A 14,221-nucleotide genomic window follows, 5' to 3' on the forward strand; every position below is an offset into this window, starting at 1 on the left:
CCCGCTTTAAGAGGGTTTGCTACAGGTGTGGTAAGTCCGGTCACTTTATCGCTAAATGTCCATATACAAGTGACAGTGATAGGGACGACGACAAGAAAGGGAAGAAGAAAATGGAGAAGAAAAGATACTACAAGAAGAAGGGTGGCGAGACGCACATGGGACAAGAATGTGATTCTGTCGAGAGCTCCACCGACTCCTCCTTCGATGAGGACGCCGCCAACATCGCCATCAACAAGGGTCTTCTCTTCCCCAACGTCGGCCACAAATGCCTCATGGCTAAGGACGGCAAAAAGAAGAAGGTACATTCTAGAGATACCACCAAATACACTATTTTCGACGATGAGGGTAGCTCTAGTGATAATGAAGATGACTTAACTTCTCTTTTTGCGAACCTTACTAAAGATCAAAAGAAAAAGATAAATGAATTGATAGAAACCATTAACGAGAAGGATGATCTCTTGGAATGCCAAGATGACTTGCTCGTTAAGAAAAATAAGAAGTTTGTTAAACTAAGAAATGATTTTGCTCTTGAAGTAGAAAATATGAAAATTTGTATAAAGAGCTTAACATTTGCAATGATTCAATTTCTTGTCTTAGAACTGAGAATGATAATTTAATTGCTAAGATAGAAAAATTGAATGCTAGTAATGTTTCTACATCTACTATTGAGCATGTCACCATTTGCACTAGACGTAGAGATGCCAATATCGATGCTATAGATGACCACCTTGCTATGATTAACGAACAAAATGATCACATAGCTAAGTTAAATGCTAAAATTACCGAGCATGAGTTAGAAAATGAAAAATTTAAATTTGCTCGTAGCATGCTTTATAATAGGAGACGCCCTAGCATTAAGGATGACATTGGCTTCCAATATAGGAGCCAAAGCAATATCAAACTTAATGCCCCCAATAACAGACTATCTAATTTTGTTAAGGGTAAGGCTCCCATGATTCATGCTAGAGAGGGTTACATTTTATATCATGGGAACTATCCTGAGCACAAAATTAGAAAAATTCATGCTAGAAAATCTTATACTATTTCTCATCATGCTTACATGTATACTAATGAGGCTTCTAGCTCTAGGCATTCAACTCATATCAAAATGCCTAAAAAGAAAATTGCAAATGCATCACATGAACATAACATTTCATTTAAGACTTTTGATGCATCTTTTGTGATAACTAACAAATCAGGCAAGGTAGTTGCCAAATATGTTGGAGGCAAACATAAGAGTCCCAAGACTTGTGTTTGGGTACCCAAGGTGCTTGTTTCTAATGTAAAAGGACCCAAGACCGTTTGGGTATCTAAGAACAAGGTCTAAATTTGTTTTTTAGGTTTATGCATCCAGCGAGACAAGTCAGATAATCGATAGCGGGTGCACAAACCACATGACACGGGAGAAAAGAATGTTCTCCTCATATGAGAAAAATGATGATCCCCAAAGAGCGATTACATTCGGGGATGGAAATAAAGGTTTGGTTAAAGCTTTGGGTAAAATTGTTATATCCCCTGACCATTCCATTTCTAATGTTTTTCTTGTAGATTCTTTAGATTACAACTTGCTTTCAATTTCTCAATTATGTAAAATGGGCTACAACTGTCTCTTTACTGATGTTGATGTTACTGTCTTTAGAAAAAGTGATGATTAAGTAGCTTTTAAGGGAGTGTTAGATTGTCGGCTATATTTAGTTGATTTTAATGATAACAATGTTGAACTAGATACTTGCTTAATTACTAAGACTAATATGGGCTGGCTCTGGCATCGTCGACTTGCTCATGTTGGGATGAAGAATCTTCACAAGCTTATAAAGGAAGAGCATATTTTATGAATAACAAATGTTCATTTTGAGAAAGACAGAATTTGTAGCGCATGTCAAACAGGGAAGCAAGCTGGAGTTCATCATCCATACAAGAATATCATGACGACCGACAGGATAACATATAATATACTTTAGATATGACTTTGATTTTTTTACAAATATTTTGAATAAGATAGACTGGTTAAATTGGATAAAAAAGTCAAATAAATTATAAATTGGAACCGAGGGAGTGGCAAGTTATAGTTTTATATAGGTTTATCTTTTTACTATATCTCAAGCATGCAATCTCTGCATGATTAATCTCGTCATAAAAAACATCACAATTGAACAAAAAACTATAGTTGTACATTAATTACAGAAAGTCATGAATCCAAAACTATAATAAAATTGTACTAAAACATATCATATTATATGTTCACTTTTCCTGCCTACTTCTTTATTCTCTGGCTACTTAACAAGTTATCCTTTCAGTATTCAGTAAGCTTTTCCATCCTCTTCATACTGATATTTCTATTGATTGCTTACTGGCCCGTAGCTTGCTATATTGGTGGCGGTCAATCTGCTATTAGATATGACACATGCCATTCGACAGGTAAGACGGAAAGATGGTAAGCCATTGGCTGGACAAGCTGCCCATTTCTTTCATCACCTTCTTGACAAAGATCTTAAGTGCTTTACATCACATTGCATTTGGTCAATATAAAAATGATGGATACATTGGGAGCAAAATTGGAAACCCTAGCTAGTATTTCTTTTTTAAGATTAATAAGGGTAGATGTATTCATTAGAGCTTAACAAAATTAATTTTTCTATTTTACATTTTCTATGATTTACTATGATCTTTCAAAAAATCAAAAAATAAATATAAAAAAGAATACACAATTTATGAAAACAATCAAGAAAGTCATGGTTTTAGTTTTAGACTATCTCCAACAATTTATCCATATTTATGTTCATATTTAAACTATATTATATAAACAGTATAAAACGGTGTAAAATAATGTTTTGAGGGACATATGAGGTCAATATACAATAAAATGAATTTTCGGACCCCAAATCACACCCACGACAAATATCCGGCAAAACCCGACTCCGCCGAGCCGACTTTAGTGTGCTCGCTGACACAATAGACTATTTTGATTTTTGAATAGTACCAATTACCAAACCAGCCCTGACTCCCTGAGGTTTGACGGAGGTTGGGTTGGATGGGTGGCCCTTCCTCTCCCCGTCGGGAGAACGACGGCGAGGGGAGTGGCGGGAGATCTCCGGCTCCGGCGACATGGAAGGAGCGCCCGAGGTCCTTCGACGAGAAGACCAGGACGGCGTGTTGGCGTAAGGCAGCGGTGCTGTCGGGACGGCACCCGGAACGCTGGCGGCAGGACGCCGTGGGCAACGTGGTCTGCCGCCGTTTCTGGGGCTGCCACGGATGCCTCTGCTACGAGTACGACCACATCGTCCCTTTCTCCAAAGGTCTGCCCCCTTCCCCCCCAGCTCTGCTCGGTTGACAGGACAGTCCTCCAGGGTTTACTATCCAAAGGTCTGCGCCCGAGCTCTCTAGTTGCAACAGGGATGACGAAACCCTTAGCTAGACTGCTGGAGGCTCAGTTTCTTGTGCAGTAGCTAAAAAAGCGAGATGGCGAGCGTGATAGCATTTGGGCAGGAGATGCTCTAATGCCTCAACAGGAAGGAAATGACTTGACTTCCACTTTCTCTGAACCAATGCCGATAGTATCTTTATTCTTGGACCCTGTAAGACAAAGATGTTGAATAATTAGATAAAGTCCAGATTAAATTTCGAATATATATCATGACCAAATCAGAAGAACTGAAGTAAAAAGTCAAATCAGATAATGCGTACTGATCAGACATACTAGTTAACGGCGTGGGCCGGAATCAGCAGGGTCGACGAAGTCGAAGCAGCGAAATCAGCAGGGTCGACGAGGTCAGAAGATCACGAGCAGTCGCGTGAGGACGCTTCCCAAAAACCTTATTCGCCCTCTCCCGGTGCAGGATCTCGAGGGCGAAGGGTTCTGGAGACATGCTCTCCTGATCGCAGATGCACGTCTGCGGTCGGGATGAAGAGAACTGAAGGCGGCTCAGCTGTGAAGAGAGGCGAAAGCGAAAACTGGGATGATTTGGATGCTGGCTGCCAGGCGCCTTTTATAGGGCCGAGTCCGCGAACAGATTACTATCTTCGATCCTATCCGCCCGCGAAAATCTCGCGTTCAGTTTAGATTTTATAGCGATCAGTTAGGATTCTCAACTTAATAGCCAAGCAACCAAAAATTCAAACGGCAAAAGGAAGGCGCGCCCCGCAAGGCGAGGGGCCGGATTTCGGCGGACCATTCACGCGCATGTCGTGCGCCCACGCCCTTCGCCCCGCCCCGCCCAGGCGAGGCGAGGCGAGCGAGCGCGCGCGCGTGTGGCTCTCCACACTCTCTCCTCTCATCCATGACTTGGTGAGTGAGTGTGACTTCCATATTTAAGCTAGCTCCATTCCACTAGGACTAGCAATATGGTGCTATTGGTTCCACCATTCCCTAGCCATACACATATATGGGCTTTTGAGATTTTCCTGGGATTTAATTGAGTTTCTCAATTGGGCCTAGCCCATAAATCCTAACAATCCCCACCAGATCTCAAATGCCCATCTGCAGTTTTTGCCACTGTTCACTACTGTTTAATATACTAGTGTTTCAGCAGAGACTGTTAAGTTGAACTTCCGGCTAGAACTCCAAGCTACACCAACCCACAACTTGGACAATGGACTATGCCTTGAATTGCAAGTTTTGTGTGAATGGGTTTCACTTGAAGTCATGACCAGTACTTGGTTACCAGTAGTCCCCTTCTCGGTAGAGCATATACGTCGTACTCCAAGGTCTCTTCATGAGTTTACTAGAGATCAACCAGATCTCATAGACCGCGATGTTAGACAGTCTAACTCATATAGGTGTGTTCTTTCAATAATGTTCTGCAGGACAACATCTTTGCTAATATAAGCCAACAAAACACATTAAGGCACAAAGCCAACCTGCCTTACAGCATTTGAGAGTATTGCATCTTTACTTTGAGAGGGTCAAAGGTTACTCTCCTCAGTTCACCAATGGCTTGTTCTTCCCAGGACCTAATTCACGGGATCTCCGATCACATAGACTGGGTTTCCACCATGGCAACTTATACGGGTCTCATACCCATCTTTCTTGATGCGATTTCTATCACATTACGTGGTAGTCCCTTGGTAAAAAGATCTGCCAGATTTTTATCTGTTGAAATATAAGTCACACTTATAACTCCGGAGTTTCTCAACTTTCTAACAGACTTCAATCGTCTTTTGACATGTCTTGATGACTTCCCATTATCCTTAGAACTTGTCACTTTAGCAATCAATGTCTGATTGTCACAGTTCATAAGGATAGCTGGTATTGATTTCTCAACCACCGGCAAGTCCAACAAGAGTTCACGCAACCATTCTGCCTCAACGGTTGCTGTGTCAAGTGCAGTTAGCTCGGCTTCCATGGTTGACCTCGTCAAGATGGTCTGCTTGCATGACCTCCATGATACCGCACCTCCACCAATAGTAAAGACATAACCACTGGTGGCATAAAGCTCGTCTGCATCACATATCCAGTTCGAATCACTATATCCTTCAAGTACTGCATGTTGACCAGAATAGTGAATTCCATAATTCATTGTACCTTGCAAGTAACGCATAACCCGCTCAAGTGCATGCCAATGATCAGTCTCGGGGTTTAACATGAACCTACTCAATTTGCTCACAGCAAACGAGATATCAGGCCTTGTTGCACCAGCAAGATACATGACTGAACCGATGATCTGAGAGTATCTCAATTGGTCTAAACCAATTCTCTTGTTCTTTCGTAGTGTCACACTGGGATCATAAGGTGTTGAAGAAGGTTTGCAATCAGAGAAGCCAAATCGCTTCAAAACCTTTTCAACATAGTGAGATTGCGAGAGAGTAATCCCACCATCTGCCTTAATCAGCTTGATGTTTAGAATCACATCAGCTTCCCCAGATCTTTCATATCAAAACTCTTTGATAGAAAATACTTGACCTCATTGATCACATCAATGTTTGTGTCAAATATCAGTATATCATCGACATATAAGCACAATATAACTACTTTGCCCCCACCATAGCGATAATATACACACCTGTCTGCCTCATTAATGGCAAAGCCTGCAGACGTTAGAGTCGTGTCAAACTTCTCATGCCACTGCTTTGGTGCTTGCTTCAGACCATACGGAGATTTCAATAACTTGCACACCTTGCTTTCTTAACCCTTTACTACAAATTCATCAGGTTGTTCCATATAGATTTCCTCGTCCAGCTCTACATTAAGAAAAGCTGTCTTTACATCCATCTGATGAACAAGGAGACCATACGAGGCAGCCAAGGAAAGTAGTACTCGAATAGTAGTCATTCTAGCAACATGTGAGTAAGTATCAAAGAAGTCTTCTCCTTCTTTTGAGTATAGCCTTTAGCCACAAGCCTAGCCTTGTACTTCTCAATTGTACCATCAGGCTTGAGCTTCTTTTTAAACACCCACTTACAACCCACAGGTTTATATCCATAGGGTCGATCAGTGACTTCCCACGTACCATTTGAAAGAATGGAGTCCATCTCATTATGAACTGCTTCTTTCCAATCATCTGCATCTGGAGATGCAAATGCTTCTACAATGGTAGTAGGAGTATCGTCCACAAGGTACACAATGAAATCATCACCAAAGGATTTTTCAACCCTTTGTCTCTTGCTCCTTTTAGGAGCATCATTGTCATCCTCCTCTAGGACAATTTCATGTAGCTGTTCAAAACTCTCAATAGGTGTACTATGTTCAGGAGTTATCTCAGAAGAGTATCTAGAATTGCTATGAATGTCTTTCATTGGAAATATATGTTCAAAGGAAGTAGCATCACGTGATTCTATAATAGTATCAACATACACATCAGGAACTTCAGATTTAACTACTAAAAATTTGTATGCTATGCTACACGAAGCATATCCAAGAAAGACACAATTCACTGTCCTTGGACCAAGCTTGCACTTTTTATTAATTGGTACATTGACTTTCGCCATGCACCCCGCCCAGGCGAGGCGAGCGAGCGCGCGCGCGTGTGGCTTTGCACTCTCTCTCCTCTCATCCATGACTTGGTGAGTGAGTGTGACTTCCATATTTAAGCTAGCTCCACTGCACTAGGACTAGCAATATGGTGCTATTGGTTCCACCATTCCCTATCCATACACATATATGGGCTTTTGAGATTTTTCTGTGATTTAATTGAATTTCTCAATTGGGCCTAGCCCATAAATCCTAACAAAAGATGCAAATGAAAAATTATAAGACAATACTACAATAAACCAAAGTAGATTGCAATGAGAAAAATATGAGGCAATACTTCAATAATGGATGGACATATAATATAATCGACATTTTTTTGCTAATTTTCAGGTGTACCTGCAGTAGTATAAAATGGAGAAAAAAATCAAAAATCATGGGTCAGGTATCAAAGGCAAACCAATATTTCATTAACATGGCCCCAGTGTTAATATGCATGCAAGGCTTAGCTGAACCACTGATTCTTATGATAAGTTGATAACCACACAAAATACACAAATGGGCACTAACTAATCAGGCTAATCACGTGCTCTACTAGCACATGTTAATCCAGGTTTAAAGGTTCCTCTGGTTTCTAGTGGTCATGAGACTCATGACACTTGACTACATGAGTCTTGAGGTTTGGCAAACTATTAACATGTTAGTCCCCTTTTCTCACAATTACACAATTCCTTTGTTCAATTTGCAAATGGGAGTAATAAGTCAATTAAAAGAGAATATGTAAGATGTAAAGAAGAAAACTCATTTAAAAAGCACAGTTCCTTTGTTCAATTTCCATGTACATGAACTAAAAAATCTTTAGTAAACTGCAGCTGAATCAGCACCATGCCATTGCTCTTAAGTCTGAACTGACAATAAGGTAAACAAATGCAACATGACCTTAGATCAAGGTTTTGGAGATAGTACTCTATGCACACAATCTAGAAAGAATCAAGAGAGCATGACCTAAGAACCAAATGACAGGGTGGTAAAGTATGATATATTATACATCCTCACTAATTAGATGGCAGCTCATCACCCTTCCCTTGCAATGATAAAAACTTAAACTTTGAATATGGATTGGAACAAACAGAGGCAACGAATCGAAACAAGGTACGATATCAGTAAAACTGCAATTTTCTTTCAAATTGTTTACTGCCACAGGTTATCTCTGTTTTCAGTGGAACTGCAGAGCCTGACACTAAAGTTCAACACTAACCAAGTGCTAAGATGGGCATGTCATCAGATTGGATATAATAGTAATGAGTAGAAGAAGCTTCTAGCTTCAATTGAGCATGTGCGTTGCTGAAAGCTTATAATGGTTGGCACATCTAAACCTACAAAGCCAAGACCAATCCATCAACCATCAAGAAACACCTGCGTGCCTGGCCAACTGACCACCAGCAGGTGCCGAATCAGTGTGAAGCTTAGAATCTACAACAAACATGAACACCATCCCATTGCAAAAACCCTATACGTGAGATCAGATAGAAACAAAAAAGATGCTATGTGCTTATTGGCAAGAAACGTAAGTCGCTACCCAAGGGGATGGCTGCTGCGTCACTGTCACTGCTGACCTTATCTTGTTGCTTCTGTCGGTTGCACCACCACCCCGACACTTCCTATTGCAGCGGCATCGTCATCGTGGGCCATGGGTTTGCTTCCACAGGTCACACATAGGGGTGAGTTCCCGGGCCAGGGTGAGGAAAATTCTGGGATTGGCTAGGTTACAATCCCCATTGGGCTCAACCGTGCACCTCTTCGTGGGCCAGGTTTCTATCCAGGCTGCAGTGACTAAATAGCTATTTTTATGTATAATTTTCATCTAATATTGTGCAGATGGTCTCACATGAATACTGCTCAGCACCTTACTGCTGCAGCATCATCAAACAGTGATCAGCATTGTGGTTTGATAATTTGTTTTAGGAGGAGAATCCACTGTTGAGAACTGCCAGATCCTCCAGACTAGGGTGAACCGTTCCAAATCTGATAAAGCATGGGTAGCGCAAGCAGAGATGCAGGGTTTTTCCTGCGATATTATGTTTACTGGTGAGCGAATAACTTTTTTGTTTCAACCGTGGTCTTGAAATATTGGCTTGCTATTGAGCACGACTAGAAACAACAATAATTTGAGTACTAGCATTAGCATATCTTCTTGGCATTGGCAATAAATTGCATATTAGTTTATAGTTATGTTTTACATTTAAATCTGTCGATGGCAGAGAAATATATGGCATATAGTTTGAACATGGTACTATGGTAGAAGAAAAGATTATAATAGAGGCAGGGTAGAAACATTGAATTCAAATATTTAATATTTGAAAACGTGTTAGCCGTGCTAAATGGTAGTATTTCTGTTTAAGTTCACATGATGCCTTACTTTTTATTTTTCTTTACCTGGAACTACAGAAGCTCCCTTTTTACAGATAAGGGATCTCATTACTGGTTAGGTGATTTAGAGATATTTAAAAGGAAATTGTCAGATATGATATACATATATTACCATCCACAGCTTTGTTTGTTTACCTGGTAGTTAATCTATGTATGTAGTTTTCCAGTTCTGTTTGGGCCTTGTCCTGTCTTCATATTTGTTATCTCATTATAAGGTGCGACTTTGAGAGAGGACAGTGTATGTACCCAAGTTGAATGTCATAATTTAGATTGTTTTTTTTTGTATTTCAGTGCCATTAGTACTTTCTATTCGATTTAGATGTCGATAATTAGGATCTTGTTTATGCTTCATTGTGGCCATAAGCATGCTGATGTATTTCACGGATAGACTGAGCATTGATGTAAGACAGTTTCTATCGAGGAATCTTTTTTTTTTCTTCTAAAGTTTGTGTGCCAGTATCTGCTCCACTGACTGGAACAAATTCATTGGTCCAACAAATTGGATCATTGGACTGATCTCAACTCCTTGTTTAGTTTGTATCGCCAACTGTTATATACCATATTGGGCACTCAATCCGAAGCTTCGATTTATATGTGATGAAGTGTTCTTGTATATGCAGTCTGATTTGTAATTGTATTACTACTCAATCTCTGAACAGATAAGGAGCTAGATATAATTGAGATGGCTGTGTACGGGGACGTCATTCGTCCAGGGAAGCAATGTCGCTGCAGAACAGTAGCCGAGGTGCTCGGGCAGGTGAAGCCAACGAATCGCATGGCTGCATGTGAGTTACCAGACAAAGGTGCCTCTTAAAATGTATAATTCGAATAAATTGGTTTCGACCCTCACCTGTCAGAATACAACCTTTTGTAGCGCAGTTGATTCCATTCAACAGAGGAACTTGAGTTCTTTCTCACAAGTCATAATCTTGGGAAATGGATGCAGTTGATCTGCAGCCTGTGCTCATTCATGATATCTGCTCGTAAACATTCTGTTGATTTTTTTGTTGTTACATATTGATTGATGGCAACGTTATCAATGAATTGGCCCATTCCAATAATTGGGCTTGAAAATAACTACTTCGGGTGGTTCAACTCCCATGGCTGGTTTAGCTTCAGTTGGTTGGACCTGTTTAGTAAGGCCACTGTAAGGATGTGAGCTGCAACAGCCTTTGCCGAGGGGTATAGAAATGAGAAACTGAAGTTTAAATGTTGTGTTGTGATCTGTAGCCTACATGATGTGGTAACTTCGAACTTCTACGCAACCATGATTTCTACCTTAGGAGGCAAATTCCTTAGGAGCTGCTGGAGAAGGTCCTCAATTCCGTATATACCATACCACTAGAAAAGTTGTAATCCTACATGAGTCAGCTTCAAATTTTGCATTCCTAGTGCCACTTCTGTCTATACACCGTGAATGTGCTGTTATGCGCCTTGGCCCGTGGGGGGAAAAAATACAATTTTACCTTTCTCGCTCCTTTGTCCCGTCGACGGTGAACTGACCTGGAAGCAACACTGATGGCTGCTGCTTATGTGTCGGCTTCTGCACCGATTGGATGATTGACACCTCCGCTATCTTTTCCATGGACACGCTGACATGCCTGCCATGGGCTTCTGGGCCTCTCTCTTTTGCGCACCGAGATGATGGGTCGATGGTCATGGACTCATGGAGATAGACCTCTAGGCGCCGTGGCACATGCACAAGTCTTACCACCAGCCTGGCGACGGGCCCTTGAGCACAAAGACGTCTTTGTCTTTGCCTTGCCACATCTCAAGCAAAAAAAGCCGATTCTAAGAATCAACTATTAAAAACCAAAGAAAGAAATCGCAATTTACATGTAAGATAATGACTACAAACAGATTGTGGTTGCCCTATTACAGCAAAAAGTTGCTCCACCCATACGTGTTAGGTTTCACCACCTACACAACCAATAGGGTCTATAAAGTTTGGGTGTCATATTCTTTAGTGACACCGGTATATCATCAATAAAAGTTGGGAGGGCATACTAAGTGTTGATCAATTGTTTTTTATTCCTAGGAAATATAAAAAAATATAAGAAATTAGGAGTTTCTCTTTTTTTTTGCCTAACTCTTCTCCGAAGGTTAGTCAAAAGGAGAAGATGAATAAACGTGACAACAAAGAGATGAAGATAGTGTAAAAATCAAGAAGAGTAGATATATCACTCATCTAGATGTACACACTTCACATATTATTTCATTCCTTGCTTTGTATCCAACAATTACAAGCATACCTTCGGCTTCACACAAACGATAACTCGAAGGTAGTTTTGAAGGCTGAGCTAGACGAAGCTCTAGGCTATCTCCAACGTGAATTTATGCATGGCACTGTTCCCCTATTTATAGGAGAGAGGTACAACTTCGTACAGAATTACAAATATGCCCATAAAGTTTACATATATGATTTACAAGTAATACATGGGCAATATCGTCTTTTCTCCTTCTTTCTTGCTGATCAAGACTTATGGTTCCTCCTCTTCTTTGCTTCGTAGATCAAAGCCATCGATGACTAAGCAGTTGACTTCGACTCACGCCTTTGCAGTATCAATGTCCATGAAAAGCTTCACAATTTCTTTTTTGTAGTTTGTAAGTCGCTCCTGACGAAGGTTTGCTTCGCTGCCTCTTCGGGTTGTACTTGAAACACATTTTTTTTCAATCCAAAGGTGACGTGCTTTGAGGACCTTCAACAAAGTAGGCCCCAACACTAAGTTGTAATCCTCAACATTCAGTGTTCAACCGATTGGGTAATAACCAATCAAGCTCTAGTGGTCCATGTAAAAGTCAAAAAATTATTGTTGCCATCTGTTTGAGCCAAACACTAAATGAACCATACGGCCTGCGTGCGGCGTGCAGGACCTTTGGGTTCTCTTTGCGGGAGCACAGACCGTCCACAATAGATAGCTAGATCGTCCATGACTACACAGAGAGCTCCACTTCTCCTCTGCAGGCGCGTGGACCGTCCACACGTAGGCAACGATCCGTTTGTGATGGCACAAAGAACTTCGAGTGAACCAAGATCTCTCCTCCTAGGAGGGACCCTGTCAGAGAGGAAAGATCTTGGGATTGCTTTTCCGTCGACAGACCATCCAAAGCCCCCTAGACGACAAAGAGTCAAAGAGGCGAAGATTGGAGATTGGAAAACTACAATTAGGGCTAAAACTACTCCTAAGACAAGACTAATGTATAAGGTAAATAAGATAGAGTGTGTGTGTATATATATCTCTAATAATCCTTAAGAGGGTAAGGAGGGCGTACACGCACTCACCACAGCTCTGCCCTCCCTCCCGCCCGCCATTCCCGGGCCACACTCGGCCTGCCCCCGCCCTCCATTCCTGAGCCACTGCCCCCGACACCATGATAGCTGCACCCCCTCTCCCCCAGCATCCACAACGTCATGCCCCCGCCCGGCTTCCCCGCCCAACGACCCCACTCCCCCATCTCCCGCGGCTTAGGCGGGGGAGATCGCCGTGCCACTACCATCGCCTCCATGCCTCAGCGCAATAGCCGTTGTCCCAAAGTCGTCGCTTGAATCCCCCACCCCCGCGGCTTCATCCTCCCCAAAGTCGTCGCTGAATCCTCCTCCCCCGCTCGCCATGGCACACCACAGAGCACCATGCCCTCCCGTGGCCTCCTGTCGCGACGACGTTGTGGCTCCCCTAGCCCATGCCACGCGGGAGGTGGTACTCTGCGGCGCAGGGGCTCCAAGATGGCAAGCACGAGATCCCCAGTGGCCCCAACCAAACTCCAATCAGTGGGAAGAGAAATGGATCGTAGATCTGTGAACTCCGTGCCCCCGCCCTCCACCCACGCGTCCGTTCCCCTGTGCCCGAGATCTCGCATCTGCATCCACCGATTCCGCCACCACCTCCTCCTCCTCTCTCCCTCACTGCGCGTCCGCATCCGCCGATTCCGCCACCTCCTCCTCCTCGCTCCATCTATGGAAGGCCCCCACGCAACAACCCATCTCCGCTCTACTCACCTCGATTCCCCTCATGGCCATGGCGACGATGGATGCCACCACGCTGACGGCGCTGCTCAAGGAGGCGGTCGCCGCCTTCTCGACCCGCCGCGCAGTTGTCGTACTGGGCAGGCTGGAGCTCACGCACGCCGCCCTCGACGCGACGGCCGCACGACTCGCCGCCGACACCGAATTTCTCCTGGGCCACGTCGTTGCGCTCCCTTCCCCAACACCATCGAGGTTCTTCTCCTTCTTTCGAATTTGATTGGTCATGTTCTTGCCTACGCAACGCGGAGCCCCAGAGTAGCAGGAGTCGGGACCTGACGCGCGTGCATGGAAGGGGATCGATGAATCCGCTCTCCATGGAAGGGGATCGAGGAATCCGCGTTGTCATCCCTCCCGTTCGGCCCGTGTATCGCGAGCGGAGAGGAGGCAACATCTGTGACCCCCATCCCCATCTGTCTCCAGCGCGCCAGTCGCCTCTCCTTCCCGAGAATGTAGTCGCTTCCCCGTCTCCGTCCGTGATCCCCGTCGAGAAACTCCAACACGATGCCCGCCGCGGGTCCTCGCCCCCGCCCTCTTCCTCCCCATGTCGCCGCTTCCCCGTCTCCATCCGTGATCTCTCAACCATGACGGGGTTGTCAAAGCTAGCAGCTGCTCCAGCAGCAACTCTTAAGAAATGGAGAAGAATGGCCAATGTTTTGGACGCTGTTCTGAAATCTTCGAAGTTACCAATTCCTGCTTCTACTAAGGCTTCTGAGAACAAAATTGAAGAATTGAGAGAAGCAGCTGCAAGTGCTTCTCCTACCTGCGCTGAAGCCGGGCCTTTGGGGATTAACCCAGCGGAGCAAGTAAAGGAAGGTCTTCCGGAGAAGCTAACAATGCTGATACCCGAAGCGTCTTCTTGTGAC

General features: G+C 43.3%; 1 protein-coding gene across 2 annotated transcripts; it reads left to right on the forward strand.

The window, feature by feature from the left end:
* The first annotated feature begins 2,928 nt into the window (after positions 1-2,928).
* Positions 2,929-10,411, forward strand: LOC100277163 (uncharacterized). 2 transcript variants are annotated; one of them, XM_020553244.2, is made up of 4 exons: positions 2,929-3,296; positions 8,870-8,992; positions 9,994-10,119; positions 10,209-10,411. In XM_020553244.2, the coding sequence occupies exons 1-4, from the start codon at positions 3,032-3,034 to the stop codon at positions 10,238-10,240; spliced, it is 546 nt and encodes a 181-aa protein (XP_020408833.1). In that variant the 5' UTR covers positions 2,929-3,031; the 3' UTR covers positions 10,241-10,411. The 2 variants fall into 2 exon arrangements, with proteins under 2 accessions (XP_020408833.1, NP_001394105.1); NM_001407176.1 differs by having other exon boundaries at positions 9,994-10,408.
* The last annotated feature ends 3,810 nt before the right edge of the window (positions 10,412-14,221 follow it).

Source organism: Zea mays, chromosome 5, assembly GCF_902167145.1.
Source record: "Zea mays cultivar B73 chromosome 5, Zm-B73-REFERENCE-NAM-5.0, whole genome shotgun sequence".
Lineage (NCBI taxonomy): Eukaryota > Viridiplantae > Streptophyta > Magnoliopsida > Poales > Poaceae > Zea > Zea mays.

Excerpts from the sequence above, each read along its gene's own strand:
- LOC100277163 (XM_020553244.2), top strand. The coding sequence starts at position 3,032 with ATGGGTGGCCCTTCCTCTCCCCGTCGGGAGAACGACGGCGAGGGGAGT. Across the intron at positions 3,297-8,869 it reads CATCGTCCCTTTCTCCAAAG|GAGGAGAATCCACTGTTGAG; the intron begins GTCTGCCCCCTT and ends AATTTGTTTTAG. Across the intron at positions 8,993-9,993 it reads CTGCGATATTATGTTTACTG|ATAAGGAGCTAGATATAATT; the intron begins GTGAGCGAATAA and ends ATCTCTGAACAG.